Source organism: Synchiropus splendidus, chromosome 3 (assembly GCF_027744825.2).
Source record: "Synchiropus splendidus isolate RoL2022-P1 chromosome 3, RoL_Sspl_1.0, whole genome shotgun sequence".
Taxonomy (NCBI): Eukaryota; Metazoa; Chordata; class Actinopteri; order Syngnathiformes; family Callionymidae; genus Synchiropus; species Synchiropus splendidus.
The window spans coordinates 8,308,843-8,329,487 of NC_071336.1; the positions used below are offsets into that span (position 1 = coordinate 8,308,843).

Consider the following 20,645-nt stretch of genomic DNA (forward strand, 5'->3'; position numbering starts at 1 on the left):
GTCGTGTTGCTCGGCGCAGAAATAGATTTTGGTAAACACAGAGCCGCTAGCGGAAAGGTCTTTGATAAAAAGCCGGACAGCAACTTGACAGGACGCGACTGGAAAGTGTGCGTATTAGTGACAAACAGCAGGGGGCGCTGCGAGTCAATATTTTGGTGCTGACCGGGTCCAACAGCGCGCCAGTGCGAAACTTAACACTGAAAACTGACTTTCCCGCAAAAACCACTCGACAGGAAACAAATAACGACAAAATGCAGCTGCGACTCAATCACTCTTTCATAACGTCATAAAACCCAGAGGATAACGAGCAGACGAACGTCTGGAAACACCGCAGCTCCTGTGAACATGGAGGTTGAAAGAAATAAAATGACGCTAATAGGACACTCTGAATCTGCCCCGAGGTGTGTGTGTGCGTGCGTGTGTCCTGTGTCTTCCCGCCTCTCGCCCACTGACCGCTGGGAGAGGCTCCATCACTCCGAGCAACCATCTCTGACCGCCACTGAGCGGTGGTTCACTGCAGATGGATGTATATATTGCACGTTTTCAAGATCCAAACACGAGAGTCGTGGCCTTTCTTTCAATCAAAGAAGAAAACCTTTTTAAACGGGCATAACATACTCGACAAACAAGGAAGAAACATTCCACTCAAGATGTATCAACAGCGTATAAAGACAATAATACAATGTTTATATTCATTTTTCACAGGGCCATATCGTTCTCACGTTCTTTTGTTTGCCCACATTTTTCCGAAGCAACGAAAGCGAAAGCTGACAGGTCTCTGGGGCGACACCCACACCCCGTTATCACCGCAGAGAGAGAGGAACGAGTTGACGTTTGAAAACCGGCCACACCCACCGCTCCATGATTCAGTCGTGGTTGCGCCTCAAATACCAACCTGTCCAAACATCAGCATAAAAACGCAGCATTTTGACTCGAATTTCGTTATGCACTTACTATGCTGTCAGGAATTTGGGATCCACTATATGCATTTTTACAGTACATTCTTTATTTTCATACAAACTTGACTGTGTTCTTCTGATTTTTTTTTAGATTAATTAACCACACGTTATTGTTGTTGTTGTTGTTGTTGTTTTAACATTTGACTACGCATAATTATTTGAAGCAACACTCCAACTTTCATTGTCACTCCTGCATCGTTCGATGCGCATCAAAGCTTTTGATTCGATTCGATTCGGGCAGCAGCTGAGATGTAGACACAGGAGCAGTAAGCAACACTTTCATTTTTGGAGAAAGCCATGACTGGAACCTTTCAGCTTTTTCTCCTGTCAGTTGTTTGTACAGTTTGTGCAGGGTCACAAAGTGCTGAACCAAAATGTCCAGTAACTAAATTGTCATATCCTGTCATAACTGAAGATTGCAAAACAAGATGATTCCTTCCTCAACTAAACGGGGGCACATACAAAATATCAACCTATTTCCAGTGTAGCAATGAATATCAAATGAAATACACATTTTTTAAATAATAATTTTTATCTTTTAAAGTCAATATAATTTCTTTCTCTCTAACACTTGTATCTAGAGCACAGCAGAGCACTCACACAGACTCATACACACACACACACACACACACACACACTATCACAGGGAGGATGGCAGAGGGAGGCCAGCCAGTCCAAGAGGGAGTGAGCCCGCACAGCCTTGAAATGTGTGATGAAAGTCTTTCACACACAGAGGCTTCCACTCAATAAATACAACAAGCTTTTCTCTACAGTGTTGAATATATCACCAATAAAAAGTCAGAGTATTGTTTGGTTTTCAAAAATATATATTTTATTGACAGATAGAACAAGAGATACAAATTTTGTATGAAAACAGTTAAAGTCTGTCAAAAACAACTAAAATTGAACAAATAGTACTAATATTTTGACCAACAATAAGAACTTCGCTACAGCAAGGACACATTTTTTAAGACAATGAAATGCTGTGCAACCATATACTTCCCATTTGGCTTTGAACTTGACTCTATTGAAACTACGTCTTAACCAAAATAGATGTTGAAGAGTTGTGGCCTAATAGCCAGTCACCTGAGTGGTGACAACGGTGGCGGTGGCAGGCGAACGCCTACGAATCTTCACCTCTCGATTCATCTGGCACCACACGCAGGGGTAACACCAATATAAGGCACAGCAGTCGCCACAGAAAGAGCCCTGCAGAAGCCAGAGTGAGTCAGTTGGTCAGTTGGCAGCCCACCAATCCAGCACAAGTTCAACCAATAGTGGTCCACTTTGGACCCAAAGGCATCACAATTGCAAATGAACAGTACAGCTTCGGTTAATCCTAGTGTTATCAACAAATAAAAAAGAAACCGTCTCAATTCATCACACTATAGATGAGTTGAATTCAAACGTTTGATCTATTGACGGCACTCATAAATTCTGCTATCAACGGCATGTTATTTCAAAACTGTAGTAAAAATAAAAGGGGAAGTGGCAGTCATGCTTGTGTGAAAGCAGGAAGTGACAGTTTCTCACATGAACATGAAGGACAGCTATCATGAGAATCAATGCTCATAAAGCATTCAATGCCTGCACTGGGTACATTTTCTCATAAACCATGGATAAAATTAGTTGTCAAGAGTCCAAACAAGGAAGTACCATTGATTTATGTTGTTCATGAGAAACCAATTATGATTTATGAGGAACATGAAACTGAATATTCTTTGAATATTCAGTTGCAGATTTAAACAAGCTGTGAGCATTTGTTGCGATATATTGCAGTTTCTGGTAAGAATTTTTGCCAACCTCATTTAGTTTCAGACATACAAGAGTAGTCTACATGACCAGCGACGCAAAAAAGAAGAGTTTAAAACCGCTGGTGGATTGTCCTCTACAGTCCATTTTCCCCAACGGCACACTTGGGTAACGATTCATTGCCACTTATAGCACCAACATCCAGTTGCTCTCATAGGACTATTATCAGCATCCAGCTTGAAATGTTAAGGTTATGTGCTAACTAAAAAGAAACAGAGTTAAGGTGTTCAACTTCAAAAGAAGCTGCTTTCAAATAGAACCAATAACTATGTGTAGTCGAACTACAAACACAATGAACCACCAAGGACACAACATATGGTTAAAAATAAAACATAGTCTCAATAACTCAAGACTTGTATTGCTTCCACTCAGTCCGGCCTTGTCATCCATTCATCTCTGAATGATGCATTGCAAACTGAGCCACAACATTCAGGATTTTCTCCAGTGGGAGGCCTGTCTCTCACTGTCCAGCTTCTTCACCTAACGTAAGCATTTTTCTTTTCCATTCCAGCAACTCATGTCTTATTTTTGAGTGATTTCACTTTTTCTACTTTTTTCTACTCAGTATTTAATATTCTCCCATTTTAGGTAATTTGCCAATGCCATTGTTGTTGATAGTACTTTTTTATCCAATCCAGATGGTAAGAACGTTTTGCAGAATGAAGTTGCGAGAGGTTCAATGAAAAGTGCGAAAAAGAAAAGCAAAAATTAGTTTGTTTGTTGTGACTTTGACCATAGGTGAGGCATGAAGGGCCTTTATCCAACCATTGAACGATTCACCAAACCCAAATCTTTGTAATGTTGAGAACAAGAAGAGCCAGTTAACTTGGTCAAACACTTTCTCTGCATCTACTAACAAAACTGCGTGCTTTTATTTACTTCGCTGAGGGAGGTTAAATAGATTCCCTGTGTTTACAGAGGATAGTCTTCCTTTGATGAAACATGTTTGATCTGGCTGAATCATGATTTGTTCAGTCAGAAGATCAAGTATCAAATCTAGTTCCACACATACAAGGCATTTACACAAAACAATACATGAAGAAGAAAAGCACTCAGAGAGCGCAGACTTCAGCCAACATGCTCAGTATCAATCCAGCTCTGTATGATCGGCCAAACAGCAGCGTTGTTTGTTTTACGCAACAGTTTAACAACCGTTTTTTTTCATGACGGTAACAAGACAATGTCGAACTACACATGGGTCCGTGTTGACAATAACGCGACAGTTAGGTCAGTTTTTGTTGTAGATAGTCTGTCAGACACTCAAAATATGTGAGATTCTTGGGCGTGTAATCTGTAATATCTTGGTTCCCGCTGCTGATCTCCAACTTAAGTTAGCATGGTTGTGCTAACGTCAGTTCAGTAGCTTATGTGTGTTACTGTATCTAGCCATGTCGTGGCTACATGTTGTCGGCACATGTCTGTCATTTTGGCTAATGTTCAATGTGTTGCGCGGCATCATGTGGCTAATAAGCGATGATCAATAATCTAAATGGATAGGTAAGGCCCTTCTTTTCTGAACACTGTTGTATTTGGGTTAAATGAAACACATGATGCAATGTGTGTGTGTAAAATATACATAATGCTCAGGTGCACAAGTGTATATTATATATCTCAATATAGTTGATGTACCTACATTCATTTGTATATAAAAGAGAGGATACAGTAATTGTATCTCCTCTTTTATTTCTCATGACTATTATTATACTCACTTCTCCCTGACTCAAACTGACAAAAATGTTATTGAGTTTTCGTCGCCTAAAACTAGACAAAAACTATTACAAGTAGACCTGACCAAAACTAATGACTGTAAGACAAGTAAGAATAAGGCTGAAATGGCTACCATTGTTCCAATGTTCCAAGTTACAGCTATAGTTGGATTGAAATTTGACTGCAGATGGTCTATTTTGTATTTCATATGACAACACAAAGACTAATGATCGCTGATCCAGCAATGATTGCTGATCCAGCAGATTTCCCCCAGTATAGCCCTGGCCATCTTACAGGGATTCCATGGCGCTCTCGGATGGAGGAGCGGAGCAGGCACGACACCACACAGCAGAAGTCCAGCAGAGGCATGGCGCAGCACCAGCCGTGGTCCCCGGCAGTTTGACACTGCATGCAGGGGAAGCACCATAGACCACAGCAGCCTGGAAACACAGACACAGTCAGTCACTCATTATCTTCCACTTTTCCCCATCATAGTAGTGAACTTCCTGTTCTTCATTTCTGTATCCTGCACACATGTAAGTCGAGGCATGACGTGAACAAACTGCCTTTTGTGAGCACATGTGCTCATTTACAAAAATCAGGTTTACAAATGAGCCACACCTCATTTCCCTTAATATCAATTTCTGCTGTGCATAAACTTGTAAAAGGCAAATACTCTGGAATAAGGCACTGAATACCTGACAAACGACCGCTCAATTATTAAATGTATTTTGAAATACACTTTAGATTACGAGAATGAATGAATAGGATAATAACAGATATTCATCAGTTGAATGAAACAAAGGTTTATTCTATGTGAACAGCCTCGGCACAGGGAGGGAGGGTTGAGAGCATGACACTTACAGGTGCCCATGTCACTGCAGCAGTCACAAAGGCCAGTGCTCCATGGTGAGATGCCCTGGTTGGCTGTGGTCACTGAAACCACTTGGGTGGTGTGCGACGGGGGATAGGCCATATCTGCAAAGAAAAGTGGACATGAGTACAGTTATTTTTTTGGTTAATAATCTACGAATTTTGACAAGTATATATTGTCAGCAGTGGTAGTAGCTCCTAATGATAGTGTTTCCATGCTTATCTAGGAACAAAGCGCTTTACACAAAGTCACCGGTTCACCAACACAGTGGGGTTCTCTTGAACCGGCAACGTTTCAGCCACCATTTTCACAATGTCTCATTTTCTCATTTGCTAACACAGTCTTAGACAATTTGTCCAAAAACATGAAATAATAAATAATTTCTCAGAGGACATGAACACGGTGCTCTTTACTTTTCTCAAAAGTCGAGACATTTATCCAGCAAAATCTGGAAAGCGACGCCCACACATACTGTATGTAAAATACTAACTTCATGACACTGATGACTCAAGTTTGTTTGAAATCCCGAGTGGCTTCAATGGTATCCATGATACAAAAAGGACAGAATCACTAGATGGAAATGTAAGCGCTGCACTCGCTACAAGGTGTCAACTTCACCATACAATGATACAATAAGTCACTGTCTGAAGGTGAGCTAAATCCTTCTCAGCACCAGTTCCTGACCTTGCTTTCTCATAAATCAGCTCTTCTGGGGATAGTGGGGACCAGTAACCAGCCTGTCTCCACGCAAGTGATCCTTCCAACAACAAGTACATGTAGTACACAGTTTACCGCAGTCATTACCATCAAAAGCAAAAATCTCTATATGAAAGGAAAAAAACAGAGAAAGTCCTTCATTAATGAAAGATTTGTACATCAACATCATTATCACCGCATCTTTACAACAGCAATGATGATTGCATCATCATATTTCATGTATCATTTCCTCCTGAAGTCACAGACCAACAGGCAGTAGTGATAAAGATGAAAGCTTCGCATGCAACAAGACTTGTAAAGCCCTAACAGACATTATACAAGGAATGGGTGGATACATACTGAACACGTGGCCTGAAGACACACATGCAATCCTTTATTTGGACACACACGTGATTTTATCGGAAGAAACCTTTTTGCACCAACACCTCTGTGGTCTCTCCAGCCCCATGTTCCACTTTACAACAAAGGACTGTGCTGTCTCTTAGTGACACAACTAAGACGAACGATGTCACTGAGACAGCAAAGTCGATCACAGTCACTTTTGATGAGCCACCCCCTCACTTCCCCCCTCTTCCTCTTTCTCTTGACATCATGGAGCAGGACGTGGTCACTCAGTTCAGGAGGCTGAACCTTCGGAAGGCTGCGGGTCCGGACAGAGTTTCCCCTGCCATCCTGAAGCACTGTGCTGCTGAGCTGGCTCCAGTGTTCACGGACAGTCCTTTGAGCTCCTGGTTCTCTCTCACCTGAAATCTATCACTGCTTCTCACCTGGACTCATTGCAGTTAGCCTACAGATCTGTGGACGATGCAGTGAACCAGGCCCTTCATTTCGTCCTGGATCATCTCGACTGCCCAGGAACCTATGCCAGGATCCTGTTTTTGGACTTCAGCTCTGCCTTTAATACAATTTTTCCAGCTCTGCTTGAAGACAAGCTTCGCCAGCTGGACGTGCCTGACTCCCTCTGCAGATGGATTACAGACTTCCTGACCAGCCGAAGTCAGCGTGTGCGGCTGGGGACGACTGTCTCCGACACTCGGACCCTCAACATTGGGTCTCCTCAGGGCTGTGTTCTCTCTCCATGCCTCTTCTCTCTGTACAAAAACTGCTGCACCTCCAGCCATGAGTCCATGAAGCTGATCAAGTTTGCGGATGACAACACCATCATCGGGCTCATCTCAGATGGAGATGAGTCGGCTTACAGGAGGGAGGTGGAGCGGCTGGTGTCCTGGTGCAGCCACAACAACCTGGAGCTCAACGCCCAGAAGACAGTGGAGATGGTCATAGACTTCAGGAGAGTAACAGTTTCTCTGTCCCCCCTCATGTTGGCTGGTTTACCTATTCCTATTGTGGACTCCTTCTGCTTCCTGGGAACCACCATCACTGAGGACCTCAAATGGGAGCCAACCATCAGGTCCCTCATCAGGCCCAGCAGAGAATGTTCTTCCTGAGGCAGCTACGAAAACTACGACTGCCGACGAAGTTGCAGGCGGAGTTCTACAGGCCATCATCCAGTCCATCCTCACCTCCTCTATCACTGTCTGGTACAACAGTGCCACCTCCAGGGACAAGAGCAGACTGCAGCGCATCGTACGTTCTGCTGAGAAGGTGATGGGTTGCAGCCTGCCACCTCTTCAGGACCTATAAGTCTCCAGGACCCAGAGACGTGCAGGTTGGATCAGAGCCGACCCTTCTCACCCTGAACATGGACTGTTTGTTCCTCTTCCCTCTGGCAGGAGGCTACGGTCCATCCAGACCAGAACCTCCCGTCACAGGAACAGCTTCTTCCCCTCGGCCGTCAGACTGTTGAATTCGTGAACAGCCTTGTTGTTATTTTATTTTATTTTATGTTATTTTATTATTTATTTACTTTTTGACTGCACGTTATTCCAAAACACTTTCCTAGTCAGTGGGCTCCCCACTGACCAAGGCAATAAATTTGATTCTGATTCTGATTCTGAAAAGTCAGGGACAGGACAACAATCAAAAATGTAAATAAAGCAAAAACCTTCAGTCAAGTTGGGACATTTATTACTAAGGAAGGAAAAAAAGTTTACATTGACATTGACATTGAAAGGTTTGTTGGCCTCACTACACAGTTGGGAAGGATTGAGACATGCAATGTAGAGAAGATGAAAAGGTCCATTCGGGCGTTATTTCCAACTACGGGCCATATATCATAAACCTTCAGTGCTGGTATGATCTGTGAATGAACGACTAGTCCTGTTGGCATAAAAAAGATGAAGGGGGAAAGACTGGTGACGCAACTTTAACAAGTAAACATGGAAAATGAAGGACGTTTTGGCTCAAAATACTTCATAACTGATGACTCTTTATCGGCCACGATGCAGCAGCACGATTGAATAAATCTGTGAATCTGGTATACATTTACACGTCGCGTGGGTCTGGCCTGTGTTTCCTCCCAAGCGGTCAGTATCTAAATATAAATATACATATATAATAAATGTTTTAAAAGACAAGACTGACATCTTACCTCAAGTAAAGTTGTTACGCCTTTAACAAGCTTGTGTTCGTTTGTGTAACGAGGTAGGCGCAGGTTTTTGGCCGATGTTTTTTTTTCTTTTTTCTTTCATTTAAAAAAAAAAAGAAATCCAGATAAATGCGCAATGACATATTGTACATATTTGGATTTCTGACCGCAACATTTTAGTGAGACAGACACCGAGGCTAGCAACACCTGCTCCTGCTGTCGTAGCTCATTCGATTTTTTTTTTTTTTTTCTTGAAATGAAGGCGATTTTCACCGAATATTTTCGGGTCGAACAGGTTGGTAAAATGTGTGTCTCGTTAAACATGTTTAATGAGTCTTCGCTGGCTTAACTTCAGTGTTACATTGTAGCCCGGCACAGATTTTCCCGCTACAAATTGACTACATTTTCTAAGTAATCGCCCATCACCCGGTTAGTCCACGAACTACAATTGGAACTCTGTTCCAGAATAAATGTATGACTTACTCTTCCCTGGACTGAGTGGCGTCTGCAGAAGAGAAGCGTCCGTTGTGCCGTCGCTGCCGTTTGTGATTTGCGTTTGGTAGAGGTCGACTAACCGGCAAAATTGAGTTTCAGTTTCCCAGGTAGTGCAGCCCACTCGTGAATACCATGAGGCAAGAACATTAACTTTTCACATATCAAACACCGCGGACACCTTCTAAGAGGAGATGCAAAGTCAGAATATTTGCATGAACTTAAAAAAAAAAAACTATGCAAACTACAACAATGCAGCTCATTTATGATTCACAGTTCAATGAAGAGGGTTTTCAAAGCGAATGCTGTGAAGGTGGCTCAGTCAAGGAAGTCGATATCTACCTAAGTTTGACAAGCCTAAGATATTGTGTAGTCAATTCCACAATGTGAACCCAATTCAAAGGAGTTCTCTCTGCTGTCCGTCATTGCATATGTAAAACACTCATTTTACTGAAGCCCCATCCGTCCACCGTCAGACTGGCAAGATCATGCATTATAGCCACTAATTTCTTCTCAAGAACAAATCCCAAGACTGATGATAAAAGTACAGAGGGATATTGAGTACTTTATTAATTCAAGGATTTGATCAATAAGCAGTTATTTTCAAAACACACTTGACATTCTTGGATTACATCATCCAATAGTAGTATCGAGACCCTCCTTAAATCACTGCTGAAAAAGCTGTAAAGTTAAAGGCTTCATTAGCACCAAGTGGACTCACATGCAAGAAGACTGTAAAACCCAACCACACACTTATATTTATGTACATACACAAGGAAACTCGATGAGGATGGATATATATATATAAATATGTGGCCTAAAAAACACACCTGAGTATAAATTAATAACCCAACACAGATTATTTTAGCTGAATGAAAGTCATGAAAAAGCTGCGGTAGTTATTTGTTTAAAAAAAAAAAAAAAGCAAAAACATTCAGTCAGATAATCCTCCCTCAAATAGAATGATGTCAGTTTATAGACACAATGTGGCAAACATGGAGACTAGGAGTGGGGGGGACAAGAGGATTCCCTTTTGCAAACAGATCACCTGTGTCTTAGGTCACAAAAATGGTAATCTGAGCCTACTCCTTCAGTACTGGTACAGTCACTGTCTTCCTGTGGCATTCCAGTTCACTTTTATTGTAGCACATACAGAAACATTCAATAATCTCTAACAGTTCAGTTTCTCTACACGTGTGCAGACCTGTCCACAGGACCCAGGAGACACTGAAAACTGGCACCTGCTCTCTGATTTTTTTTGTTATTTACCCACATGACAACAGAGTGAAACCAGGGTAGAGAGGCATCAGGTATCAAGTTTGTTTCCTGTTTTGGCGACAGCACTCAAATGTCAGGAAGTGTCTTGGTTTTTTCTAGCCAGAAGACCGTATTTTCACCAGATTGATATGTCCAATATGATTTTTTGCTTTTGTGCTTCAGCTGAAAGAAAAGCTTTATCTGAACGCGTTTCACCAAGCTCAACTCTCCAGTACCTCCTCAGTACCTTCCTACTTCAGTGTGAATGCACCTACTGTGGACTTTACTTCGTGATGACACTGCCACTGTCAGAATAGAAAAAGAGGTCATGGCCTGAAAGGAAATTAGAAGAGCACTGATGTGTCAAGAGGCTACAATGGCAATAGTCTAAATTAAAAAAAATGACAAACACATTTGTTGGGAAAATGCTACATAACTGACATCCAACAGTGAAAAGTCGATGGAGAAGCTTTAGAAACCAAGAGGATGAGGGGAGACGATGCCTCCATTCTCCACCACTGCTGTGGAAATGGCTCTGAAGTTGTTGAAGAGGTGCTTGGACTGACCCGAGCGCAGAACTTTGACCTCCTGCATGACCCTCTGGTGTGCCTGCAAAAAGAGGAGGAATAAGCGAAGAGAGCTCGATGTTGCTTGAGAGGCAGCGTGCTTGCGCGTCATACCTCCACACACCAGGTCTCACACAGCATCTTTTCATGCTGAGCTGAGGGGTGACCGCGACTCAAGGAGCGTGAAGCCCTGAAGAAAATATAAGGTTGAAGGTGGGGAAAAACTGCTTTAAGAACAACAAAGTGAACAACAAAGTCTGACTTTTGTCCCTCTCCTCCCCTGAGACGTTAATCGCCTGCATGAAGATGTCCTGTGCAAGCACTCCCCCGCAGTGTACACAAGTACACACCCTGGCAGCAGGGTTGGACCTGGCAGCCACCTGGAGAGTTTTTTTTTCCCATGTCGTGGGGAAACAGTGCTTTGAGGGAAAACGCCATTCATGAAACTTTGATCTAAATATTGTTTTTTTTTTATGGACGGGTCTTTTGGAGTTCCAGGGGATTCTAACAACTACATTTCAAAAACATTAAATAGGTCAGCTTTTATTTTAGTACATACACAAATACAAAAGGGACAAAAAAGATTCCCACATAAATTGTATTTATTGTAGGCCACCCGCATGCATTTGTCTGTTTGTTTTATTCAGTCATGCCAGCTTAAAAGATGTAAAAGATAAAATAGTGATGACAATAAGTGTTCATAGTAAAGTTCATATGCCAAGTTGTGTTTTGTGGCTCCAGAAGGGTTTTCTTTGGTGGGAAAGGTAACAAAATGTAATTGTAAAGGCTGCCAACCCCTGGCTTTGGCAGGTGGCAACAGCGCTCCCTGGAGTACAGTTGAGGCTTAGACATTTGATTTTCACCACTATAGCTGAAATTCGAATTTAATTTTGTCAACGTGATGTTTCTCCTTTGTTGACAAACAACACCAAAAATAGATGAAAAAAGGGTTTCTTGTTCTTATTATTGCTGTGGTGGACAAATCAAACACCCCACAACACTCCACTGAACTCCTCTTCACCTCCCCATTTCCACAAAAAAAGAGGAGCTGCCTTGAATGTTGGAAATTCTGGCATGAAGAGGAGGCAAAACAAGGTCTTCAAGAAAATTGCCTAAATAAAGCGATACCATTAAGTGATGAAGTTCACTTTTGCATCTCTCATACATACACAAGTGTGAAATCACAGCTGAATATACCTTTGTTTTACCCAACTGAACGCTGGTTTGTAGGTAAAATACTATACAACCATTCGCTGGTTATTTCTATCTTTATTTAGGTATACGGCAGCAGCAGATGTATCCTTTTACAAATACAAGTTTCACCTTCATTCACTTTGTAACTGTCTTTCACTGAAAGTGAAAGTACATGATTGAGTTTGCAGTCACCTGTGATGTTTTTATTTTTGACACAGGATGTGAGGGTGTCTCTGTGTTTCTCTGCGACTTGTGATGGGATTCGCTTCGTTGGCTTCATGTTTTTTCTGCATTCCTTTTCCAAATATGTATTTGCAATGTCAATATTGTGATCAGACAGAGGGTGAAGGCTGAGGTTAAGGAAACTAAACCTTCATTAACAAAGTAGTAAAGAAGTGGCTCATACCTGGACAGAACAACAACCATGGCGTACAGGTCAATGGCACAGTCGGCAACTCTCTTCAAGACAAACTGCTCATCTGAAACGGGACATTTTATTAGTCACAACGACGGCACGTCTACTTTAAAGAGCTGCTGGAGAGACTTACCAATGATCTTCTTGCCGTGTTTGATCAGAAGCTCTTCCACGACTCCTCCAAACTGTTCAATGGCTTTTACTGCCTGCAGAGTAGAAGTAAGCATTCAGTGTGTGTTCAGCAAGACAGACTTGAGTGTGTCTACATACGAGATCACCGCTCTGTGCCAAGTCAGGGTGCACACTGCCTTGCAGGGTCAGACCAGTGCTCATGCCTGCCTTTCTGTGGAGAAGAAAACAACAAAAATTTAATATCAAACCACAATTAAACAAAATTGATGCCAATACACTACTCTGTTCTCTGGCCCATCTACTGCACAGTATTTCCAGAACAATTGAACACTTCTAGCAGGTATAGCTGATAATCCAACATTGGGGTGGCATTAGACTGAAATAGCCACAGTGTTGTTGTTTTTAAAACCCACTTAAATGTTGGAATGCAAACCAGGTGAAGACCAATAAAGGCTAAGCACGGACGGCTGCTGGCCGTCACTTTCTGTGTCATTCGCCATTAGTAAAGCAGTAACCACATCAGGCTTCAGACCTGTGGCTTGGCTCATTTATATGGTAAGATGTTGCAATTTGTGGCGGTGGAACCTTAAGATCAACTAAACATGATACAAATGTCATTTCTGTATTGCAGTCACCTCTTGGCTCTCTTGCTGAGCTCTCCTGCCAGCAACCCTGCGTTGCCCAGTGGGTTCTTCAGAGCCTTCTGCAAACCTTTCAGTTGGTTACCAGCATTCTGCAGCACAAGAAAAAGACACTTCTTTTTTAAAAACTCCCTAAATGCACCCATATAGACATTTAGACTATATATTGAATCTAAACTTCTGCCCAGTTGTCTGACCAGCTCATGTTCACCTGGAAGCCGTTGAGTGCTACAAAAAGCCTGAGGATGTCGTTTGTGCCCTCAAAAATACGGAAGATTCTCAGATCTCTCATCACTCGTTCCACTCCAGCGTCCTGCAGAGACAGAAATATAAGCCTTTTTACATTTTGACGAAATACTTCAACACTAGGCTATGACCCGAAAATTAAGCGTATATGTAGTATTCTGAAAAATATACATCAATGTGGAAATCATGTTGAAATTTCAACCAATTCCTACCATGAATCAATGTACATTTTTTACAATGAAATAATAACCATGACTCAACATTGAATCAATGTTGACTTTTCAACTTCAACCAACTGAAACTACATTCAGGTGCTACATTCAACTATTTCACAGCAGTGCGACACGCGATCTTGCTTTATTCCAACATCCAATGTAAGAACTTGTATTGTATTTGTACCATAAAATAGATCAAGGACAGCCCTGATGAAGTGTGAATCACTACAAGTAGATCTCAGTTAGTTGACCGACTCTGAGTAAACTTTCCATCATCCACCGCCGAGAGCGTTCTCAGAAGACACTTAAGTGCTACAAATAAAGGAATACAGTCTGCTACAGCTGCATCAGAGGAGCAGGTTACTCTGGTTCGACGTTCAAAAGGGACAAGAACCAAGGTAATGATCTCCAATATGACCCACTATCACAGATGATTACCGAGCTCTGTGTCACAACCAAGACTTGCTTCTGCGCACTGAGCCTTTCCTGTACAGACGTGCGATGATCTCCCTCTTGTAATGTCAGCATAACACACCTTACAGATAGCTATTCTCCAGTGTTGCTCAGATGCAGTACAAAATCTCCACACAGTGGACATGTTGGTGTATCCAGATCATTGCGCTCCAGCTGCGGTGTTGATTGTGTAATCACAATATCCATTTTCAGGCATGATATTCCTGTGCTAAACTCCTTTCGTCGATAACACAACATGCACATTTGTGCCTTTTTTGGTCAACTTTCAGTGGATCACTAATAAAAGGCCAAGTGCAAAGTAACCAATAGACAATGTTGTAAATCAGTATGTTTTTCTGCTCAACTATTCAGATGCTTTCAAATACAATACTTTTCTCACATTCAACAGTGTAGCGACTTCTGTCTCTACGAAGATGCTACCACACGCAAACAAATCTTTACTGCCTTCAGCTTTTAAAAAAGTAACTGCTTGGGTTGGAATAGCAGTTGTACTCAGGAAAATATATTAAAATGGTGGAACTTAATTTTAAATAGATTGTTTTGGGACCGTTTCTACCCTGCCCAAGACAAATATGGCCAAAATAAAGCAGTTTATCTCCATCATCCTTTGGGTACACACTTGGATAAATTTAAAGCCGGTTTCTTGCATGAATGCAAACAACCAAAACCCCTTTTCTGGCACTTATATTTAAAAGATGTTAAATGGCGTAAATAGATCCAGCCTTAGTGTACAACAAAATCAGTATCACTAAAAGAACGTACAAAAATGTAAAAGCTCCTCAACAATCTGTTTTAATATGTTTATGCTTGCTCATCATTACATGTTGGGTATTTTCGTCTCCTTGTTTATTTGACCTTTCACTCACCTTCATGAATCCCATGCCACCCATCACCTGGATGCACTCGTCAGTCACCAGCCATGCCGCTTCCTGTTGAACATTCAAAAAATTAGCTTTGGTCCAACCAAATAAACAGGAACAAACCCAGAATTATCTGTGTCTGGGGGCTTCAGCAAACACCTGGTTGAGTTCCCCTGAGCCCTCACGCATTTAAATAAGTCTGTATGATCAACAATATGAAGAACTGGTAACACTACATGAAAAGAAAGATCCTTACAGAGGCAAATATCTTGCTGATGGCGGCTTCAATCTGGAACTCAGTTGCTCCACTGTCCATGTTGCCGCTGATCATATAGGCCATTGACTGCAAAAAAATGTAAAAAGGAGAAATCTGTCAGTCTGCAGCAACAGTTCATAAATCTGAAATGAATTACAAAATGTTGAGAAAGTATTTTACTTTGTTGTGTGAAAATCATAAACATTTAACAGTGTGTGTGAAACAATGATTACGAGTATGAAGACTCTCACCTCAGTCACATAATGCAGCATAGCCATACGAGACAGCTTCTCCTGGATGACACCATAGTTGTGGATCTTGTTGCCAAACTGAGTTCTGTTGGCTGCATGATCCACCTGTTGACAATCAACAGAGAGTACATCACAGAACATCCTTTCCCTGTGAATGTTTTGTTAACTCAAAACCAAGGCGCATTTTCTTAAAATAGAAGTGTGCAGAGGTAGACGTCATATTAGAATTGAGCTGCGAGTAACAGTGTAAGCACTGAGGGGGCCAATTGGGTTTGTCTTGACTACCATCTGTGAAACCTTTGAAGTGATGGACAGAACAAAAGGCAAAAGCTGAGCTCTTAAACGAAAAATAAATAAAGTATAATAACATAAAAACAATAGCTGAGAAACCATTTCAACCGCCACTGCTTTTGTCATCAGCCGCTTTAAAAATAACACTCAGGCTCAATATTGCCCTCTAGTGATGTAGTTTAAGTTCAATTTTAATATGCATGAAAGATTCTCATTTAAGGAAAACAAAACAGCACATCACCTGCATGGATAAAATCAGACAAAATATAAATATATTCATAATTTGCAGGCATCGCTAAAAAGAAAAAGGTGAATGTCTTCCAACAAATTTTACCAGGGGATGTTTGACATTTTTTGTAAGACTTTAAAAAACCCCAATGACATTACATGCTGTCATGTTTTATTCAACTCCCTTATCTCTGCCTCACAACGCTAATAATACCCAATACCATCATAACCATAATGTTGGACAACCATATGATTGGTTCCTGAAGTAATACAGGCAATTAATTACTTATGGTTAAGACTTTGTCATTGTCTGATCAGCTTTTGCTCAGAGCATAGCGAGGTCAAGGCACCAGTCACAATTAACATAAGATACGTCTCAGATCACCACTCAGTTTCAGACCACCACGTTAGACCACCAGTGACAAACTCCACCTCTGGTCAGATACCTCCTAGTGACATAGTTGAGTTTTACTCACAGCCTTAGAGATGGCCCCCTTCATGGTGCCAGAGAGAGCTGCTGCCATGCCGAACCGTCCATTATTCAAGATGTTCATGGCCACCTTGAATCCCTCTCCCACTTCACCCAGCACACAATCGGCTGGCACACGGACGTTATCAAAGTAGACCTCAGCAGTGTTGGATGCCTTGATCCCCATCTTCTTCTCTGGAGGGCCACTGTCATACAAACAGGAGAAGTGAAGCGATCATAAGTCTACATAACACAATTACATCTACGACTCTCACCTTGTCACTCCTCCAAAGCTTCTCTCCACAACAAACGCCGTGATCTTGTCCTTCATCTCTCCAGTCCTCGGGTCCTTCATGGGTGTCTTTGCAAAAACCGTGAATATCTCAGCCAGACCACCGTTACTGGCAATACATAGAATATGTTATTTGGTATGCTAATGCCTTTGCTCCAATTGTTTGACTTGTTCAAATGGCTCCCACCTAATCCAGATCTTGCTTCCATTGAGAGTGAAGAACTTCCCGCATGGTGACGGAACTGCAGTAGTTTTGATAGAGGCAGCATCTGAGCCACTGGCTGGCTCCGTAAGGCAAAAAGCAGCAATGGTTTCCCCTGAATAGGACAAAGCATTTTTCATTTATTTCATTATCTAGTTACACATCTCTTATCTAGATCGGTGCATGTAGTGAAAAAAAAAGAATTTCCATTACCCAATGTTATCAGTAGCATAATGTGATAAGATGTTAATAATACATCCAGGAGAAGTAGTCTCACATACACATAAGATAAGATAAGCAAATCCACCATTATCTTTATTTGTATAGAATATTAAACATAGATAAAAAAATACAAAAACCTCAAGGGCAAAAAGTAATTTCCAGGGGTATAGATGTTTGTTTATTTTTTTTTATACACACACGCATGCATTGCATAAGTACTTACCTGTGGCTAGTTTTGGCAGGTACTTCTCCTTCTGAGCTGGGTTCCCAAAAAGCAGAATGCCCTTGAAACCAATGGACTGGTGGGCACCAAGTGTGATTCCAACACCCAAGTCATGGCTTCCAACGATCTCCACTAGGCGAGCATACTGAAATGTAAACAGATCATCAGATGTCATTTACTCGTTTGTTCACATGCTTCTAGAGACCCACAGAAACATATATGAAAACAGATTTCCATGAGACAGACTGTGGTTGTGTTCAATGTAACTCAATTAAAGTCTTAGAATAGCCACAACTCCTTTGTTTTCATAATCTGAACAGGCCCACATAATAAATTTGATAAATCAATGAAGAGGAAAGACTAAAATTTAGACAAAGTAGAACACAAAAAGAAAAACTAAAAGGATGTCTAGCTGTTAAGGTACATGCCAATGATGGTGATTACCATGCACAAGCACACTTCAGGCCTTTTCACACTGCGCATTTTTGTCTCGGGTAGCGTGAGTATGATTCGCCCCCTGCTGTGCAAGCTTGCACAGCTTTGCCTCAGGTGTTGCCCTTTTATTTCTCCTCAGCTGGCGACCCTCGCGCAAAATAGCTGGTTTGTGACCTCTACAACGAAGTCATGAGCTGGGCGACATGAGCCCGAACCTATTTACGACCATCAGCGTGACCAACTCATTTCTCTGTCACTTCTTAACATTACGAGTCGTCGTCACCTCAGATATTAACTGATGACGGAGCTCTGCCACAGCTGTAACAGAATGTGGCGTTTCACAGCCAAAAGCAAACATAAAATATGTTCATTTTACAAAAAATAATCATAAAATAGAGGAAACAAGCATTTACACTAATCTCATAACACCTTTGAATAAAGTGCGAGAAATTACTGATGATTGAGAACATTTTTATCAGTGAAGTACAGATCTACACGTCAAAAATTATCAATGAATACTCTTCAGTGACTTCAGAAAAACCAGCAGAGTTCTCATCATGAAGACAGTTGCACAGCAGCGAGACCATGGCAGTGAAAAAAGATAGAGCCCAACATTATTAATTCAAGTAAATCTAATGTCAATAAAATCAGATGTTTAACAGCCTAACAAAGGTGATAAAATGTAAGTTATCAAACAGAGAGCCCAGACACTGAGCAGACCCTTCACTGCTCCACATTTATCATATGTTTGTGTGTAGTCGTGCAGATTGTAGTTCAGTTTGAAGATCAAATAAATTCGGTATGAGTGATATAACCTCACGCACCTGAGTGTTGGACAGGCCGAGGCCACAAAGTTCGGATGGCACCTGCAGGCCAAAGGCACCCATTTCTTTCAAGCCCTCCATGGTGTGATCTTCTACCTTCTCCAAAGCGTCGTTCTTAGCTGGATCATTTACTTCCTGCATGGAGATGGCAGAAATTGTCATACATGTGATATCAGTACAAGATACGGTTATCTCAAATAAACTTCTTCAGCTCAGTTTACCTGAAAGAACTTGCAGACTGGGGGGACAAGCTCCCGAAGAAACTGCTCCTGCTCCTCATTCAGAACTATATGAAGAACAAGTCAAACAGGTTAGCATTGCTAACCCTTTTCAAGAGTGTTTGAGCTTGTTGAGTCAACATATGGATATTACCTGATGGGTAGGGAAAGACCTGAGCTGTCGCAATCTGTCCCTTGAACATGTTTACAGCAAATGATTGGGATTCCTTATGAGAAAAAAGGGTCCAAATGTCATGTTTTTTTAGATTGGGCACAATGAACACACAATTACATCCAAGAACAATGCGACACACAGGTGTATCAAAACCATCTAGACAAACAAGACAATCACATACTGCGGGTGCTGTCTTCTCTGCTGAAGTAGCAGTATTGGCAGCAACTGCTGCAGGCTTCTCCAACACGGCCTGTAGAGACAAACCAACCATTTAGGACAACTGCTTTCTAAAAATATCAATGTCACAAATAGAGTTACAGAGAGCATTTTTGGAAAATAAAATAAAAACATGAACTACATAAACCTCAACAGATCAACCTTTGAATTTGGCCAATTTGTTTCTCATTGATAGCGTATTCATTACAAATGAGGCTCATTTTTGTTTTGTCACTGAGAATTTATTTATGTAACTGAGAATTTATTGATTTATTTGTATGTAATATTTTAATATAATAAACTAAACACAGAATAATAAATTCCTGTTTATAGACTAGAAACTTTGCAATAATTAAGTAATATGGAAACACAACAGCCTTCAGAGGTAAGTCTTCCGGGGGGATTCTTGTTATTGCAATAACACATACGTATTTGATCATTAATCGATATTTTAAAATAATCTGACCCCTTATAAGGACAGCTGCGTTGTCACCCACCTCAGTGTGTCACCTCTACGCTTGAGTCATGTGATCAGTGAACTTTTGCCTACATCTTGCGGGAGGGGGCGCCTGGTTATGTCACAGTAGTCACAGTGTTGAACTAAATTTGACCTACAATAAGTCTAAGACATACAAGAGTAGCTCTCCACGCCAAACTATAAGAACATTTTGTCAGAGCAGCCGTACCTGGACAGATTGGGTCGCGTAGAGACGGTTGTTGAGAACAGCGACGGCAGTCTGGCGTTGACCTCTACAACAACATATACACATGCGATTATTCTGCAGAACACTACACAACATCAGTTTCCATTGGAACCAGTGTATTTTGCAATTTCCATAAACAGACATACCCCGAGAGCGCCGAAGGAATCCTCAAAACAGTGCCATTGAGGGCAGATTGGCTCACCTTACGAAGCAGCATCATGTTTGTTTATCTGAAATAAGAATGTAGTGAGAAATATAAATGAGGAAATGACTAATCTAAGGTACACAACAAAGAACGACGTGAAAGGCAACTTCGCCGTCAACGTCCGGTTGTTGTTAGTGACGACACCGAATCGTTTTGTAACAACGAAACACAGGAGATATACTTATTAAACGAGGATTAGCGCTAAAATACAATCAGTGTTACTGACCTGAGCAGACTATTCTCTATTTAATTCGGAGGACTGTGAGCACTGACCCAACCTTTCCCTCAAATGGCAGCAGAAGTACTATTTTTTTCTCACCGAACCCGGTATGGCGGCCTAACCGCAATGCCTTATGGGATATGAAGTTAGAGTCGTGTCTGATCA

At 41.5% G+C, this 20,645-nt stretch overlaps 2 protein-coding genes across 6 annotated transcripts; both read right to left on the reverse strand.

Moving 5' to 3' along the window:
- Window positions 1-1,778: 1,778 nt before the first annotated feature.
- Window positions 1,779-9,244, reverse strand: ponzr1 (plac8 onzin related protein 1). Of its 5 annotated transcripts, none has more exons than XM_053859503.1 (5): window positions 6,409-6,573; window positions 6,037-6,174; window positions 5,343-5,456; window positions 4,773-4,918; window positions 1,779-2,168 (listed from the first exon to the last, which is right to left on the reverse strand). In XM_053859503.1, the coding sequence occupies exons 2-5, from the start codon at window positions 6,047-6,049 to the stop codon at window positions 2,031-2,033; spliced, it is 411 nt and encodes a 136-aa protein (XP_053715478.1). In that variant the 5' UTR covers window positions 6,050-6,174; window positions 6,409-6,573; the 3' UTR covers window positions 1,779-2,030. The 5 variants fall into 5 exon arrangements, with proteins under 5 accessions (XP_053715478.1, XP_053715480.1, XP_053715482.1 ...); XM_053859505.1 differs by having other exon boundaries at window positions 6,037-6,109; window positions 6,409-6,497; XM_053859507.1 differs by lacking the exons at window positions 6,037-6,174; window positions 6,409-6,573 and adding an exon at window positions 9,041-9,244.
- A 924-nt stretch (window positions 9,245-10,168) lies between these two features.
- On the reverse strand, window positions 10,169-20,598 carry acadvl (acyl-CoA dehydrogenase very long chain). Its single transcript, XM_053859502.1, has 21 exons — window positions 20,487-20,598; window positions 20,202-20,285; window positions 20,038-20,101; window positions 19,317-19,385; window positions 19,115-19,187; window positions 18,964-19,028; window positions 18,743-18,877; window positions 17,484-17,628; window positions 17,024-17,153; window positions 16,820-16,945; window positions 16,552-16,750; window positions 15,557-15,661; window positions 15,306-15,392; window positions 15,056-15,118; window positions 13,466-13,567; window positions 13,249-13,346; window positions 12,752-12,824; window positions 12,615-12,687; window positions 12,473-12,545; window positions 10,987-11,062; window positions 10,169-10,915 (listed from the first exon to the last, which is right to left on the reverse strand). The coding sequence occupies exons 2-21, from the start codon at window positions 20,273-20,275 to the stop codon at window positions 10,778-10,780; spliced, it is 1,968 nt and encodes a 655-aa protein (XP_053715477.1). The 5' UTR covers window positions 20,276-20,285; window positions 20,487-20,598; the 3' UTR covers window positions 10,169-10,777.
- Window positions 20,599-20,645: the final 47 nt, after the last annotated feature.